At 36.5% G+C, this 16,137-nt stretch overlaps 1 protein-coding gene across 2 annotated transcripts in view; it reads right to left on the bottom strand.

The window, feature by feature from the left end:
- The window catches only part of LOC124428531 (semaphorin-5A), a 53,937-nt gene that overhangs the window by 25,593 nt on the left and 12,207 nt on the right, over positions 1-16,137 (bottom strand). For both annotated transcript variants that reach the window (XM_046972686.1, XM_046972685.1), the window contains exon 2: positions 11,493-11,622. In XM_046972686.1, the coding sequence (XP_046828642.1) occupies positions 11,493-11,589 (97 nt within the window). In that variant the 5' untranslated portion in view covers positions 11,590-11,622. The remainder of the gene's footprint in view (positions 1-11,492; positions 11,623-16,137) is intronic.

The raw sequence follows: 16,137 nt of genomic DNA, 5'->3' as shown, positions 1-16,137 counted from the left end.
AAAGAACCTAATTATAATTATCTTTCGGCAATCACGTTCTCGCCCTCGAAATGGCGCACCTACCAACCGTACTCGGATGGAAAGTTCAACGTGGGTGGCTCAATTTTCTTCTCTCGATATAATCCTCTCTCTCTCTCTCTCTCTCTCTCTTTCTTTTTCTTTCTTAGGTAGAGGTACCTGCGAAATTGCAGTCTACAAATAAGGACGCGAACGGAGCTCCACTTCGTTCTTGCATAATGCTGCGTTTCGCGTGTATGCACGCATGAGTCTCTCTCTCCTTCTTTCTCTTAGCTCCCTTCTTCGATTCGTTGCAGGACCGAACGTCATGAACACGTGGGTGGGTTTCACGGGCGCTCGATAATTCTCAAAATTAGTCCCGACGAGGTGGCGAACGCAAAATTGCAGAGTACATACACATATACATATATAGATATACATACGTATATACATACGTATATACATACAATGTAACGTTTAGATGCTTTCGAGAAGTGCATCGTTTGTATCACCTTTAATAACCGTCCGATCGATTTCGTCGCTCGATTACCCGTCGGATTATCGAGCGTATCTTTAAATGACCCGATTATTTTACATCTCTCTAAGGAAATGGCTTTCCAGTCGATTTCCTCGCTAAAGATACGTAACGCGTTACATTTCTTTACTCGACAGGAAGAAAGAGGAAGAAGAGAGAGAGAGAAAAAATGAAAAGAAAAAATATGTCCGAGGAGAAAAGAGAGAAAAAAAGGAAACAAAAAACAGAGAAGGAAAAAGGGAGGAGAAAAAAGATGTTGGGGAAAAAAGAAAAACGGAAAAAGAAAAGTCAGAAAAAAAAATGAAAAAAGAAAATATATCCAAAAGCAAAGAAGAAAATAAAAAATTTAGAAACGTATGTTCGAAAGGCTTTATATAGTCGTTGTAGTGGTAAACGAGGTACATCTTAAACCGATTCGCCCGAAGAACGTGAAAGATCGTAAAAGCGTCGATTCCTTATAGGAAACTCTTCGTACGATAGGTAACGACGATCCGCGTCGTCGTCTTCGTCGTCGTCGTTGTCGTTTCTCTTCCTCTTTCGTTCCTTTTTCATCCTTTGCGAGGTTTCCTCTCTTCGAGAGAGAAGACTCGATTCCGTAGAAGTAAAGTTCCTCCTTTCGATCTTCCACGTAAACGCACGCGTTTACACACACACGCACGTATGTGTGTATCCTTCCACACGCATTTTTCTCTCTACACAAGAGCACAGAGCGCAACTACCACATATAAATGGATGAGCGTAGGACGTAGAAGCTCCAGTTAGCATAACCTGATCTTCGAAGGTCTCTTGTGGTCCCTTCTTACCCTTATTTCTCCCACTCTCTCTCTCTCTCTTTCTTTTTTATTTAATATATTTTCAATTCGAAATAAGACTTGATCCTGTTTGCCAGCGTCACTCTCTGCCTTTCTCTCTCTCTCTTTCTTTCTTTGGCTAAGGGCCTTGAGAAGACGACGAGATTGATGGCCAGGTAATGGAACTACTACTACTACTACTACTACCACTACTACTACTACCACTACTACTACTACTATTACTACTACTACTTATTTTTCCAAAAGAAAGGGAGGGAAGTTGAAAGAGGTGCGGTCGACCTTTTCGTTCCTTGACCGCCACGATGACATTGACTTCCCTTAGAGAATGAGAGGGAACATTGTGCTTTGTGTTTGTGTACTTTTTTCCTTTGATTTGTTATCTTCTTTTCTTTATCTCTCTCCCTTTTTCTATCTATCTATTTTTTTCTCTCTTTGTATCTCTTTATTTTTCTTCTTTCCTTTTCTTCCTCGTGTTTCTGTCTCCTTGATTTGTAATTTGACGTGACTCAAAAAGACATCGAAGGTATTTATACGCTCGGTTTAATTAAATACGCGCACGTTTCTTTTCGAAGCATGGTCGATTCGCATTGAAGTATTCCTTCCATCCTTCGGGGGCAAAGGGAAAGGTGGAGGAGGAGAAAAGGAATACGACAAAGGAGTATTTTTACAAAGATAAAACGTAGAGGAATAAGACGGGAAAAGGATCCCGTTTCTCGTGTCGGAAAATAAGCTTTGGTATTTTTCGCTCGAAGGGAAAGGATCTGCGAGGGGCAATGTTCGTTTTGAGTTCGTCAATCGGATAAAAAAGAAAAAAGTTTTGATTTTGGTCGTGAAAGTCGATCGTTCGAAATTCTCTTTAGGAAGAGAAAAAGAAGAAGAAGAAAAAGAAGATAAAGCAGAAAAAGAGGAAGAAGAAGAAGATGCTGTCGTTCAGGAAGAAGGAAAAGGAATGAAAAGAAGCACACATGTACGTGAAACAACGCGGTCTCATTGATCGTTCCCGGAGATCGATTCCTCGTACGATTTCTCCAATCGAATTCTTCCGTGCGAATGAACGCGCGCCAATGGAGTTTCTCCATTTGTAAAATCGTATTTATGATATACGAACTTTCTTTCTGATCCTTTCTTATAATTTTTCTCATAAATATATATATTTCTATGAAATCTTTATATTAATATCCGAGGTTAAAAAAAGACGCTGATAGACGGAAAGCGTAAAAATTGTAAAAGGGAGACGAAGAGAGAGAAAGAGAGAGGGAGAGAGAGAGAAGAAAAGGGACAGTCTCGATAAAGTTATTATCGAACGTAATGACCGCACGACAGGATGGTAATTAAATAAAAAACTCGTTAATATATATCGTGTCTCGGCCGAGTATAAGTGCCGGTGCAGAACGTTTTATTGCAGCTTTTGGGATGCTGAATTCATCGTTCCCCCTTTTTTTTTATGTTTCATTCGCGTCAAAACTGAGAAGGAAGGTATTTCTTCGATCGTGAAAAAAGTACAAAGAAAGAAAAAAAAGAAAACGAGCAGCTCTCTCTGTTTACCGAAGAAACTGTATAGTCCCTTCAGAGAAAACAAAAAATACAGAGAGAAAAACAAAAAGAAAGAAAGCAACAATAAATAATACACGAGTTTTTAAAAATAGTCCTCTTTGTCGTAAGACTTACGCGTAGCTTTGTAATACTCGGATATATTAAATATTTCGAATTAATTATACCGGTCTGGTTGAGAACCACTGAATTCTTCCAAGAATAAGAATAAATGGAAGAGGCTGGGCAAGAAGGGAGACGAGGGAGAAGGTGGAGGACATGAAAGGACGGGGGGAGAGAGAGAGAGAGAGAGAGAGAGAAGGAAGAGAAGGGACAGGATCGCGAGCCTATGGGTAAGCAAAAACAAGAAGACCGAGGTGAAGCACCAAGAGAAACTGGTCCCGAAGAGAAAGACGAGCTCCTGGCTTCTGCTTAAGAACCGCAAAGTAGTTTCTAGTCTGCCAGCCAGGCCCTTGGCTACCTGAAAGATATTGCTTGTGCCCTTCCTTTATTTTCTTTTTCTTCCGTTTTTTCTTTTTCTTCTTTGATTATTTATATATGTATATATATATTTTTTTTTGCGGAACAGAAGGGAGAAAAGGGAGAAGAAAAAACAAAAACAAATGAAAAAGAAAAAACAAAGAGAACACACTGTTAACGATTACCTCTTGCAATTTTCTCACCTTTCTCGTCTGATTTTCGTTTCTTTCACCTTTTCTTTTTTTCTTTTTTTTTCCAAACGAATCAACCGTAAAGTCGCGATCATCGCGAGCGACGATCTTGCAAAGAAAAAAGAAAGAACACAAAAAATGGATTTTAAGAGAAACGTGGTACTATCGAGGGTGGTGATATTATACGCGAGCGACTTGCAGAATAATCGAAGGCACGTGCTCGTTAAAAACTTTTCGCGTTAAAAAGAAGTAATCGAAAAGAGGGGTGGTAATCGGTAGATCGGTCGGGAGGGATAGAAGGAGTAAAGCTCACACCGATCGTTAACAGGGAGGATCGAATCGAAGTTATTAGGGGTGTTATTTGCGAAAGGAGAACGAAGAGAAAATTTTTCTAAAGGAAAACGGAGGGGTGGAAGAGGGTTAAAGAGAGAGGGAATAAGGGAAAGAAAGAAAGAAAGGAAAAAGGAATGCATACGAGAACACTCGAAACGACGTTCGAACCCTAACGCGCATCTGCCGTCGTAGAAAGAGTTTGCTAATTAAATTTCTGCTTGGTATTCAATACGTATTGTTTCAGGTCGAACGTTTCGAAATAAAAGAGAGAGAGAGAGAGAGAAATGAGGGAACTTGACGTTGAGTATCGGGTACTGCAAGTTATGACGATCGATGTTCAACCCCTTTCGGTATATACGAGTTCATGCATGCATACGTATATCGGGAAACAACAGCTTCAACTAGATATGCGTATATACAGGGTGTAACGTTTATCTTGAAAAGTCCAAATATCTCTTGAGGAAGTGAATCTATTAAAAAAAAAAAAAAAAAAAAAAAAGAAAAAGAAAGAAAAGGAGACAAAAATATTTCTTTCATAGATTCGTTCGATACGAAATGGCGCACCGTCCGATGATGATTTTGGTTTGTTTCCTTTTGTTTTTGTTTTTTTTTTTCAGATCCGGTGAAGAGAGATCAAATTCATTATGTAACTTATAACATTTTATAAAAATAAATGATTACGTACGGCAAATTTTGAATGTGAAACTGAAATCATATTTAAAATTTGAATATGAAAAAAAAAAAAAATATATGCGTGCAGTGTCCATTTAAAAATATTAATTAGTCTTTGAAATTTTTTCAGACGCCACTCGATCCTCTTCAAAGAAGAAAAAAAAAAAAAAAAAAAAAAAAAAAAAAGTTGACATCATTATGCGATACGACCTTTCGTGGCAAACAGGAGAGGAAAAAAATTTTGTTTTAATTTTTAAAGAAGTAAAGGAAATTTTTTTGTGGCACGTAACAAGTTCAATATCTCACGAAATATCCCAATTTTTCGAGATAAACGGAACACCCTGTACGTATGTTTTTGTGCATGTGTGCGATTGAGTGAGTGTATGCGTTACTGAGTGTGTATATGTGTAAAAAAAGATTGGCAAAAGAGAGAAAGAAAAGTGGAAAGAACGAGATGAAAAAGCCGAACAGAAGTTGAGGTACCTATAGGGAGCAACATATTGTCTCTCTCTCTCTCTCTCTTTCCCTCTCGTCCTCTTAGCTTTGAGTAGAGCTTTCGAACCCTCATTATGTTCCCTCTTGTGTCCGAAGGTAGAAGGAGCAAGGGTGCCTTTGAGTATTTCTTCTATTTCGACGAAATGTACAAAATGTTTCGAACTCGTGCCAACAGTTTCGGCTAATGTTACACCAACGTAAATCAGAAAGAAGAAAAAGAAAAATATAAAAAAGTATTACAGATATTATATTTCAAATCCTACGAAATAGTAGACGAGTGATTTAGGATAAATCTATGCTTACTTTAAGAATAGGATATGAAAAAGAGACAAAAAAAAAAAAAAGGAAGAAGAACGCGCAAATAAATATAAAACGTCTAGTAAATCGAGGAACGAGTGCGTATTGACTTTTTATATTACAATTTATTTAAGTTTAAGAGATTTCATTATTTTTTCTTAAGCACGCTTGCATGGAATCACACGCACTACTGACAAAAATCATCAGATCATCGTTGAGAAGAAGATACTTTTGCGTCGAAAGTGAACTTCCGGTTAGATGAGAAATCCGAAATAAAAAGAAGCCATACGGGATTGAAAATTTTTAGGAAGGATGTTGAAAAAAAGGGATATCGGCTCCTCGAAGCCGCTCAAGTTCCTCTCGAACGACGGAATATTTAATCGGGCCTGATGAATATTTATCACGTCGTGAGAGGGATCACGTCATGGTGGTCAACGACAAACGATTCGACAATACTCGAATCGATCGATAAATGTCGCTGACATTTACAAAGTAGCATTATGGGATCGAGTATATTACAAGTAGGATTTTAATCTAACTTAATAGCTTCGAATAGTATCGCAGGTACTTCAAAAATGGAAAACTCGAAAACACGAACGAAATAGGTTCAAACTCTTTCTAAATATTTTAAAAAGCGTTACTTGATCATCTATCCACATTCTGGCCGAATAAATTCGAATATTTTGTGAATACATAGTTTCGATCGAATAATGGAACGATTGTAATCGCAACCTATAGCTTCAGATTATTTTTTATTTTTAATTAATCTTTCAGTTCTCCCGCAACCGCAACCATGACGTGTTAAAAGTTAAAATACCAATGCAATGATATGATTGCCGTATCGTACTTACACCTAATATTCGTCTACTACATGCGAAAGATTCGAATGTTTCTGGAGCTATTAATTTTCGTTTAATTACGTTTTCCAAAATCTACATACTAGAATTTTACACCAATATTCTACATTTTGAGTACCATTTTCCAATGGTAATCAATACCCATTGAATGAAACTAGGTTATTGAAATCGACTTTGATTTGTATGTACATATTGAACTTGATCTCATTTATAATTTACGATTTACTTTGATGTTCAAAGGGATTCGTGTCGTTTAAATGCACGACGATTTCTCGACGTACATAGAGCTCCAAAGTGTAGCTTTGGGAGGGAAGACTGGATGAGAAGTCAGAGAGAGAGGATAAAGTGTGGAAGAGAAAAGAGAAATAAGCGTATGGTACCACCCGTCGAGCGAGGACGGAATAAAAGGCTTTCGTGGTAGGAACGATGAAGAAAGAGAGAAGTAGAAATTTATACTCGTGCGCGCGTGTCGGCGCGTGCCGCACGATTCGCCCACGCGCGAAGATTCAAAGATCTTCTTCATCTTATTCCACTCCACTAAAGAGAAAAGAGAGAGAGAGAGAGAGAGAGAGATGGGTGTGTTCGTAGGAGTTTGATAAAATATGCCTTGGGAAATATCAAACGGCGTCCGAATACTTAAGGTTTATTACATTTTCTCTAATTGAGGCAGTTTATTGTAGAAATATTGTAGGAATACGTCGAAACGTTATTTCGAGAAATTTGAGACTTAAATGTTTTAGCCATACTCATCAGTAAATAAATGAATTATTTATTATAACGAGTCATTTTTCACGTTAAAAAGAATATTCGAATCATTACACTTATTTGTCTTCGTACTATTCTGGTTCTTACTTAAAAAAGACTATGTCCATTATGTCAAGCAATCTTAGATTTTGTTTTTGAAAAGACGTACTATTATGTTATCCGACATCAAAATGTTCATTCAAAATCATTCAGAATCAATATTAAAAGGATCAGAAATTACAAATTAAAAATCATTCGACTTAAAAAAAAATACAAAAATAAAACAAAATATAAGGAAAAAGAGGCGGGGGGAGAGAGAGAATATAATTTCCGCAATCGTATTGGGTTTTACCTGGAACAACGACCTCCCGTTGGGTTCTCGCGAAGAGATTCTCGCGTTTAAAGTTCCAGCTGTTCGTCTCTCACGCAAGAAATAAAGAGACTATCCAATGGGTTATATTCTTCGCATAACAACCAACGAACGAACGAACGAACGAACGAACAAATATCAGTGTAAAAATAAATAAATAAATATATGATTTATTACTCTTTGACCGAGATTTATAACCTTATATATCGTCGTTCGTTAGGTTCGTTAGTTAGTAAGTAAGTAGAAAATCTTGCTTTCATACTTTTGTATCTGCGAGAGCAAAATTTTTTCTTCGTCGATCGTTAAATAATTAATATCTCGAACGTCGCGGTTCACGAGTATCGATCACAAGTTATATATACGGAGGGAAGTCCACTCGGTCTAAGAAAGTTTAAACGAAAGGAAAGAAAAAAGAGAAAGAGAGAGAGAAAAGGGACTTTTATCGGGTTTTCTCAATCTTTTCTTTTATTCTTTTTCTTTTGTTATATATATATATATATATATATATATATATATATATATATATACACATTTCGTTCGGTTTTCAGACAAATCTCTTTGCAGTACTTTGAACATTCGGCAAGAATACGTCGATGGATCTTTTGTCTCAAGATTGTTAATATTCTCGGCTGGTCGTCGTCATCGATAATGGAAAATAATAAAAAGAAAATATATCGAATATGATTATACTTTGGGTCTAACTTGCCTCGTGATTTTCAATGCGGTCATATAAATTTACGTGGAGAAATGATGCTACGCTACGGCCGTACGTCGGAACGAAACTAAACGAAAAAGCAGAATGAAATTAGAGAGAGAAAGAGAAAGAGAGAGAACGAAGAGATAAGAAAAAGTAAAATGAATAGGTATGCTTCTTTCGCGAGAGCAAGACGAGCAAAAAACGACAAAGTCGTTCCAACTCGTCGTTCGAACGTCGTTTCATCGGAGATAACTCGTTCTTGATTCCCTAGGGTGATACTTTTCCGAGATATCGGGAGGATTGATCGCGTAATCCAGCTTTCGAATCGTTCGCCTCGAGTCAAGATAGATTTTCTAGCACATTTACAACTGGGATATATAAGACAATAATTGGAGCAACCAGGCGACGATTAAACGTTACCCCGAGAGTTTCAAACGAGAACGAAAAAAAGGAAAAAAAAACAAACAAACTAGATAAATAAAAAGAAAAAAGGAAAAGAGAATATTAATTAATTTTATAAAACTATTGTAACCCGAATGTGTCAAATGTGATTAATTATTCGATTCAATTAATATTTCTTTTTATCTCGCTTTGTCCGTTCGTGATATGATCTTTTTGTTTTTTTTTTTTTTTTTTTTTTTTTCAAAGGGAATTATACAGTATTTAAGGAAAGAAAAGAAAAGTATAGATGTCTTATTAATAATTTTATAAAATCTCGTGTGTCATATATGATGTATATATGATAATAATCCATAAAATTTATTTTTATCTCTCTTATCCTTTCTCATTGATCTTTAAAAAGAATTTTATTAAAGGAAACAGGGGAGATAATTGACAACTATTAATAATTTTATAAAATCTCATATGTCATGTGTGATAAATTGTCTAACACTCGTAAAATTATTTTTATCTCACTTGTCCTTTATAATTGATCCTTAAAATGAATTTTAACTGAATTATATTTAAGGAAATAAGAAAGCAATCGATATTTATTAACAATTTTCTAAAATTCTCAAATGTAATAAATTGTGTAATACATAAAATTATTTTTGTCCCGTTTATCGTTTTTATGATCTTTAAAGTGAATTTTATTCTAGGAAACAAGAACACGATCAATATCTATTAATAATTTTATAAAATCTTGTGTGTCATATGTGACGTATATTGAATAATCCGTAAAATTTATTTTTATCTCGCATGTCCTTTCTTATTGTTCTTTAAAACGCATTTTTTATAAAGAAAATGATTAATATATATTAATGTATCTGATGTATCATGCGCGACAAATTATATAAACCGTAAATTTATTATTATCTCGCTTATCGTTTGTAATCTATCTTTAAAATGAATTTTATTAAACTAGGCAAAAATCAATATATTTGTGTGTCCGTGTGTCCTGTGTGTACGCATGTATATTTATCTTTTTACATTCTTTATATATAGAAAGAAACGAATATTTTACGACGATGAGAACTTCAATTACCGAGTGCTAAAACTGCGACCAATTTAAATCGGTTGCTTTAAATTTATTATGCAATCGTAAAACTTTTCGCAATCGTTTGCGGGCCGGCACGGCAACGAGACTCTCGCGACTTTATACGAGGCGACAGTTACGGCGCTTTTAAATTAGTAAACGATCCAGCTTCGTCCATTCGGACGAAGGAAAAAGAAAAAAGGACAACGCGTTAATATTTCTAATGCGAACTCGTTAAAAGAAACGCATGTTTAGCTACGGTTAAGTACGATCGGCTGCCTCTCAAAAGTACTGCATCTTGTTTCCTCTATTAGATCAACGGAGTCCCACGCGATCGATAACTTACAGACAGTCGAAATTATCGAATGCTAATAACGAGAAAAGAAATAAATATTTCTTCTTGCGGATAGAAGGTAGATGTAAACGTATAGATACGATTAAAAAAAAATGAAAAAAAAAAGATTTACAACTATAAATAATAATAATAATAATAATAATAATCTGAAAACGAATAATAACATGCATATAATGAATATGAATCAACCTCAAAATCTGAATAAACGGAGGAATTAATTAAATGCATATATTGTATGAAACGTGCTCGCATAAAATGCAACAAAGATATTATAATTGTATATGCATTAATTCTTACTCGTACATTGAAAGAGATTAATATTTTTATCGTTCGCCATACTATGCCGAACTATATACTATACGTGTGTATAATAAATATATATAACATAATAAATAATAATATTTACGAAGCAATAATTTTCTTAAGTATGTATTAACGAATACGGATTATAGTAGTATTGAAACTTTTAATATTTTTTTTTTTTTTACATTCTTAAATATTTAAACAAACATGACAGAGTTTTGATATTTTGTGCCATTATTTTATATGAGAAAATTTTATGGATAGAAATATTTTTCCGAAAGAAATACGTTGTACGAGATGATATCCAAGGAATAGATCATTTTTATTCTGGGCAAAAAGACGAAGATTCTGGTTAAAAGAGAAAGACAGAGAGAGAGAGAGAGAGAGAGAGAAAATGAGGGAGGTAGAAATAGAGAGAAAGAGAAAAAGATAGAAAGAAAGAGAGAGAAAGAGGAGGAGTTTCGCGGTCTAGCCACAGGAAGTACTTTACATGCAAATGAAAATTACGGGATGCTGACTATCTACTGGTCGATTGGTCGCCGCCCTCGGCGTGCAACGCGTTGCAGTCCGCACCTTTGCGTGGCTGTGCTATTACGAAAAGAGAGAGAGAGAGAGAGAGAGAGAGAGAGAGAGAGAGAGAGAGAGAGAGAGAGAGAGAGAGAGAGAAATGGATCGTTAGGCTCGAGGACGATCGGGAAACGACTATTAAGTTCATTAGACTATCACAGAGCAGAAAAGACGAAACTTGTTTTTCCAACATTGCTTCTCGAGTTCTTCTATGGGTGTGGCATTTCTTGCATGTTATAAATATTTGCAAAAAGATGCCATTGTTAGGAATATAGTAATACAGATAGTTACTAACACCTGACAAATATTGTCCATTTGTTAACCTCCTTTATTATTATTTTTAATTATTACCAATTATTATTATTATTATCATTAGTTTTGTGATTATTATCAGCTTTAATAAGATTTTGGTTTGTAATCCAATATGCTTCGGATTCTCTGGAAATTTCTTTGACAATCACTTTGGCAGATATCATTATTAGATATAGAATTCTTATTCATATGTTTCACGTGTATTAATTTGAAAATATAACCCCATATATTCTCGGATTTTTTTGGTCCCAATAACACGCATGTTATACCTTATTATCATTATTATTTTTCTCTTTCTTGTTTTATTTACAAATAATCTGTTTTTTCTGTAATGGGCTGAACTGAATTTCAAGATAATTTTTATTCTCCTCTCTTGAAAAATGATTCCGCACGTTTTTGGGACAACATATTTTTATATAATATTTCTATGCATACGTATTGTTGTTATCATCACAAAAAATATCATCTTACCTTCGTAAGAAATATGCCGAAAGTCGTCGATAGCGTGCAAAGCCACTACGAAAGTCTGCAGTATTATTGTGCAGTAGAGGGACCACCGTAGCTCCATCCTGATCGAATCGAGAGGCCTTGAGCCTGCCAACTAGAAAGCGAAGAAAATAATAATAATAATTGCAACAATAATAATAATAATAATAATAATAAAGAAAATAAAACAAACAAACAAACGTCGTATGGCAATAGAGATAACAAGTTCCGTACGTAAGAATCGAAACTTGTAATGATTACAATTCTAATTGGAACATCAGAGAACGTAGTGATTCATACGTGCTTTGCTAGAAGTTGGCGTGAAAGCTCGACTAATGAAACGTAGATCGTGGATCATGGATCGAGAGAAGGAGAGAGAGAGAGAGAGAGAGTGAGAGAGAGAGAGAGAGAGAGAGAGAGAGAGAGATAGGGGTGAGGAATAGGAGGGGAGAGAAGAGGAACGAGGAGGCGGAGCAAGCAAAGACACGGCATCTCCTGCACTTCCTTGACATTTACACGTATCGTGCCTTCTAGTAGGTATTCGTCGATACTTGCAATCGGCCTTGAATATGTATGTATATATATATACATATGTACAACGAAGGAAAGAGCAGAAACGTGTTCTAGGGTTGCGTTTCCACATTGCGATTAATAAGGGAAAAAATAAATAATTCAATCTTCGGTTATGCTATCAATGATTCGATTGAGACGCGAATTCGAAATCTTAGAAAATTTCGCTCTCTCTTTCTTTCTTTTTCTATTTCTCTCTTTGACCAACCATCCGTGACTAGAGAAAAATCAAGGTATATGCAGATAGATAGATATCTAAGGAACGGATATAAACGGAAGTGTCGAGATGAAACTTAAAAGAACGCGGAGTCGCGTAGTATCGAATCTAATCTCACTCGTTGGCCTAGAAATCATCGTAGCAATATACTACGTAAGTTAGGACCGAGTTTCCTCTTTGACTTTCTCAATTGGTTGGCTTCTCTAACGGTAACGATTAAGAACAAACGATGACACGAGTAGTTGTCGAGTAATATTGATAGCGAGTATGTGATTTTCTTTATGACACCTTGTAGATATCATCGAAAGGATGGACGCGCGCGCGCGCGCGCACACAGACAATGAGAGAGACAGAGAGAGAAACATACATACACATTTACACGGATAAAGAGATACGCACGTACGTTTGGATAGTTGGATGAATATAATGGCTAGAAGTACTCTATGGATGCAAGAGAAGCTCTCTAGGAGACGACGAGGACGAGCGTGGATCCATAGAGGGACGGGCATCTGAGGATAGAGGAACCGCAGAGGCTACAAGGTCGACGACCTCGCCTACGTTCACGACTGACTATTTACTTCTATGAGCCCTCTCGAAGATATATATCGAGGGCCGACGATGGCTAAACCTCCGTCCTATTTTCCCTCCATTCCTTTCCAATTTTTCCTCATTTCCAAATTTTTTCTTGTACATTCTCCGATAGACATCTTCCTTCATTTTCTTCGTTCTCGTCTTTAGGTTTGTTTTCTTTTTTATTTAATTTTTTTTTTGTTAAACTCGTACCAACTCGACAGAAGAAATAAATAGAAATAATCCACTGGATATTGACTTGTTCGTTCATCTCTTTTACCCTTATCTATTTATCTTCTGTTTAAACGCCAACTCCACCTTTATCGTGTCGTTAATCTCTAAACGAGATACATAGGAAAGTATACGAAGACAGAGAGAGAGAGAGAGAGAGAGAGAAGAAAGATGCGGGGGTTCCCCGTACGATCGAATCGTGTCGCTGTATTTTCTAGTAAAGGTGACGTTCCTTTAAAAAAGGAAGAAAAAGAAGAGAAAAAGAAAAAGAAAAAGAAAAAAACCTCTTCCAACTAAGTACACAAGGAGTAGTTACCCGGTGGTTTTTCGCCTCTCTTTTATCCATTGTCTTTCGGTATGTCACCGTGACAGCTCGCTTTCTCGTCTATGAATAGATAGAAGATAAAGGAGGACACGAGACCCCGTAGTAGGCGAACTCTACGTCGTCGTAACGATGTGGATAGATACGATGCTTGTACTATGCCCACATATCATCATTTGCTTAACTTCAACTATTTAAGATCGTATACAGAAAAAAAGGAGAAAAAAATTTTTCTAATTTTTATTTCTTCTTTTGCCTGCGGCCTCTTTAAACCTTCTCTTAGGATTTCATAGTTTTTTTAAAAAGTATCAAGATATCATGTCCTTTCTATAAGGACATAGGTTTCCCAAAGGTTTTCCATCAAACGCGAATAAAAATGAAATTCCTATAGTTACGTCTTTGAGTTCACGAGACAATGACACCGCACGTCTTTACGTGGTACTCTAACCGTAAGATATTCTGGACCGCGTCGAGGTGGTCCCTATAGGGCGCAGGTCTTTTAAAAGACCGTACGGGCAATAATACACGAAGTAACGCCACGGTGGTCCCGTGAAACTTTTTAAAAAGAAAATGACGATGACCCCTTTGGAATATTAATAAACTCCGACGTGTCTATTAGACATTTTGTTTCTTTTCCTTTCACTCTCTTTCTCTCTCTCTCTCTCTCTCTCTCTCTCTCTCTCATATCCAGCCAAAGTTGGGATTTAAATATGTTTACGAGAAGAATACTCCAAGGACGTTCGAAACGTATCTGTAATAATTCTTCCTGTCCATTTATATATATATATATATATATATATATATATATATATATATATATACATCTCGTTGTATATATAGTATCTATCTATCGTATTGCGTGCACGAAATGAATTGTAGGTAATTCCGCGTAGAGAGGCTTGATAACGCAAATCGATAATACCGGTGTTAATGTAACATCACCGATTCCTAGCTTTTGAGATAAACTCAAGTGATACGCTCGAGGCTTTGCAATTTGATCAACCATTCGAAATCAATCTCGAGAATTCGAGTCCAAGGATCATATCTCGAGTCGATGGACGTGATCTATTGCCGAACCAAAATCAGACACGCAGGATACGTAAATATATATATATATACATACATACGACGTGTTAGCTATAATACACACACACGCGCACATATTTATATATAAACGTTTGTAGAAACAAATAGAAAGATAAGAAATAAAAAGCTTTCATTATACAAGGGATTGGTAATCTAAAAAAAAGAAAAAAAAACAAACAAAGAAAAAGGAAAAAGAAAAAGAAATGACGTAGGAATATGAGTGAAGATAGAGAGAGAGAGAGAGAGAAAAAAATGATATATCGTATTTCGCTGTTAAAGTCGCGGATAGCTAACCGTAAAGCTTAAAGTGAGCTTGACGTTTATCCGAGTAATATTTACGGTGAAAAAGCGAAAATCACGGAATAATCCTCCTTCTAAAACGTACGTACATACGTACTTATGTGAGATCTTACGACGTTAAGACGTGTGGGTGGCGACGTGTGTGTTTTGCGTCGGTGTGCTTTCCATCGATTCGTAAGTACACAAGTCGCCATTTTATCGTAATGTATTAGATGGCCTTTCGCAACGAATGATGAACGAGAGAGAGAGAGAGAGAGAGAGAGAGAGAGAGAGAGAGAGAGAGAAAGAGGATAAAAAGAAGATGAGAAAAAGAAAGAGAAAAGCATAGAGGAGTAGTAGTAGTAATAGTGGGTGGTGGCGTTGCACGATCCAAGTCTCAAACAAGCCGGTTTTTAGCCTTAAGAAAGAGCCAAGAAAGGAAAAAGAGTGGGGGTGTGAAATCGCCTGATGTATACCTAACGTACACACATATACACAGACATAGAAAAAAAAGAGAGAGAGGGAAAGAGACAGAGAGAAAAGAGGCTTTAAAGGTTCAGTCTCTTCCTAGTCTGCTTTGTAAACGGTAAAGAGTTAATGTGTGTGCGTGAGTGGGTGTGTGAGAGAGAGAAAGAAAGAGACATACAGAGAGACCAGACAGAGAAACAGAGAGAACAAAAAGCGTAAACGCCTACGAACGTTAAACGCACGCGTGCTCTCAAATCGTGTCCTACTGTCACGCCTTCTTTCTAAACTAGTTACTACTTAAACCTAAGCACGTTAACTTAATCATCTTTTATTCAGGCGAACGTGTAACGGATAACCTCGAGAAATCCTCAAAGGTAGCAACATGTCGATATATATAAATATTCGATCTAATATTCGATCGACGTGGTTTAGATAACGAGACAAGATCTAAATAATCGCTTTACTGTCGCGTACATCAGTTGTCTATTCCTGAGTTGAATACGGAAACTCGGCTAAGTGAACGATTATAATTCGCTAAACGTTTTGAATACGTGATAGCGACGCGACGAGAACAGTTTCGTTCCTTGGATCTCTCGATCTCTCGATCTTTCGATCCAAGAAGGAGAGTTGTACCGTTGGTTAAAAAAAAAAAAAATCCCCGAGCGCGAACAACATGCTGGAAGTTCATTATTATGGACCGGTAGTTTCTTATGGCCGACAGGAAGCATACGGCGGGTATAGAGAGGGTTAGGGAGGAAAGAGAGGCGCAGTTTGATGCGGAGGTTGAAAAGAGGGAGGGAGAGAGAGAGAGAGAGAGAGAGAGAGAGAGAGAGAGAGAGAGATAGGTTCCTTCGTTCGTGCGGCACGTGACGGGAAAAGAATCCGTA

This window comes from Vespa crabro, chromosome 13 (genome assembly GCF_910589235.1).
Source record: "Vespa crabro chromosome 13, iyVesCrab1.2, whole genome shotgun sequence".
Classification (NCBI taxonomy): domain Eukaryota; kingdom Metazoa; phylum Arthropoda; class Insecta; order Hymenoptera; family Vespidae; genus Vespa; species Vespa crabro.
The sequence above is the reverse complement of the archived record's forward strand: the minus strand, read 5'-3'. Positions and strand labels throughout refer to the sequence as shown.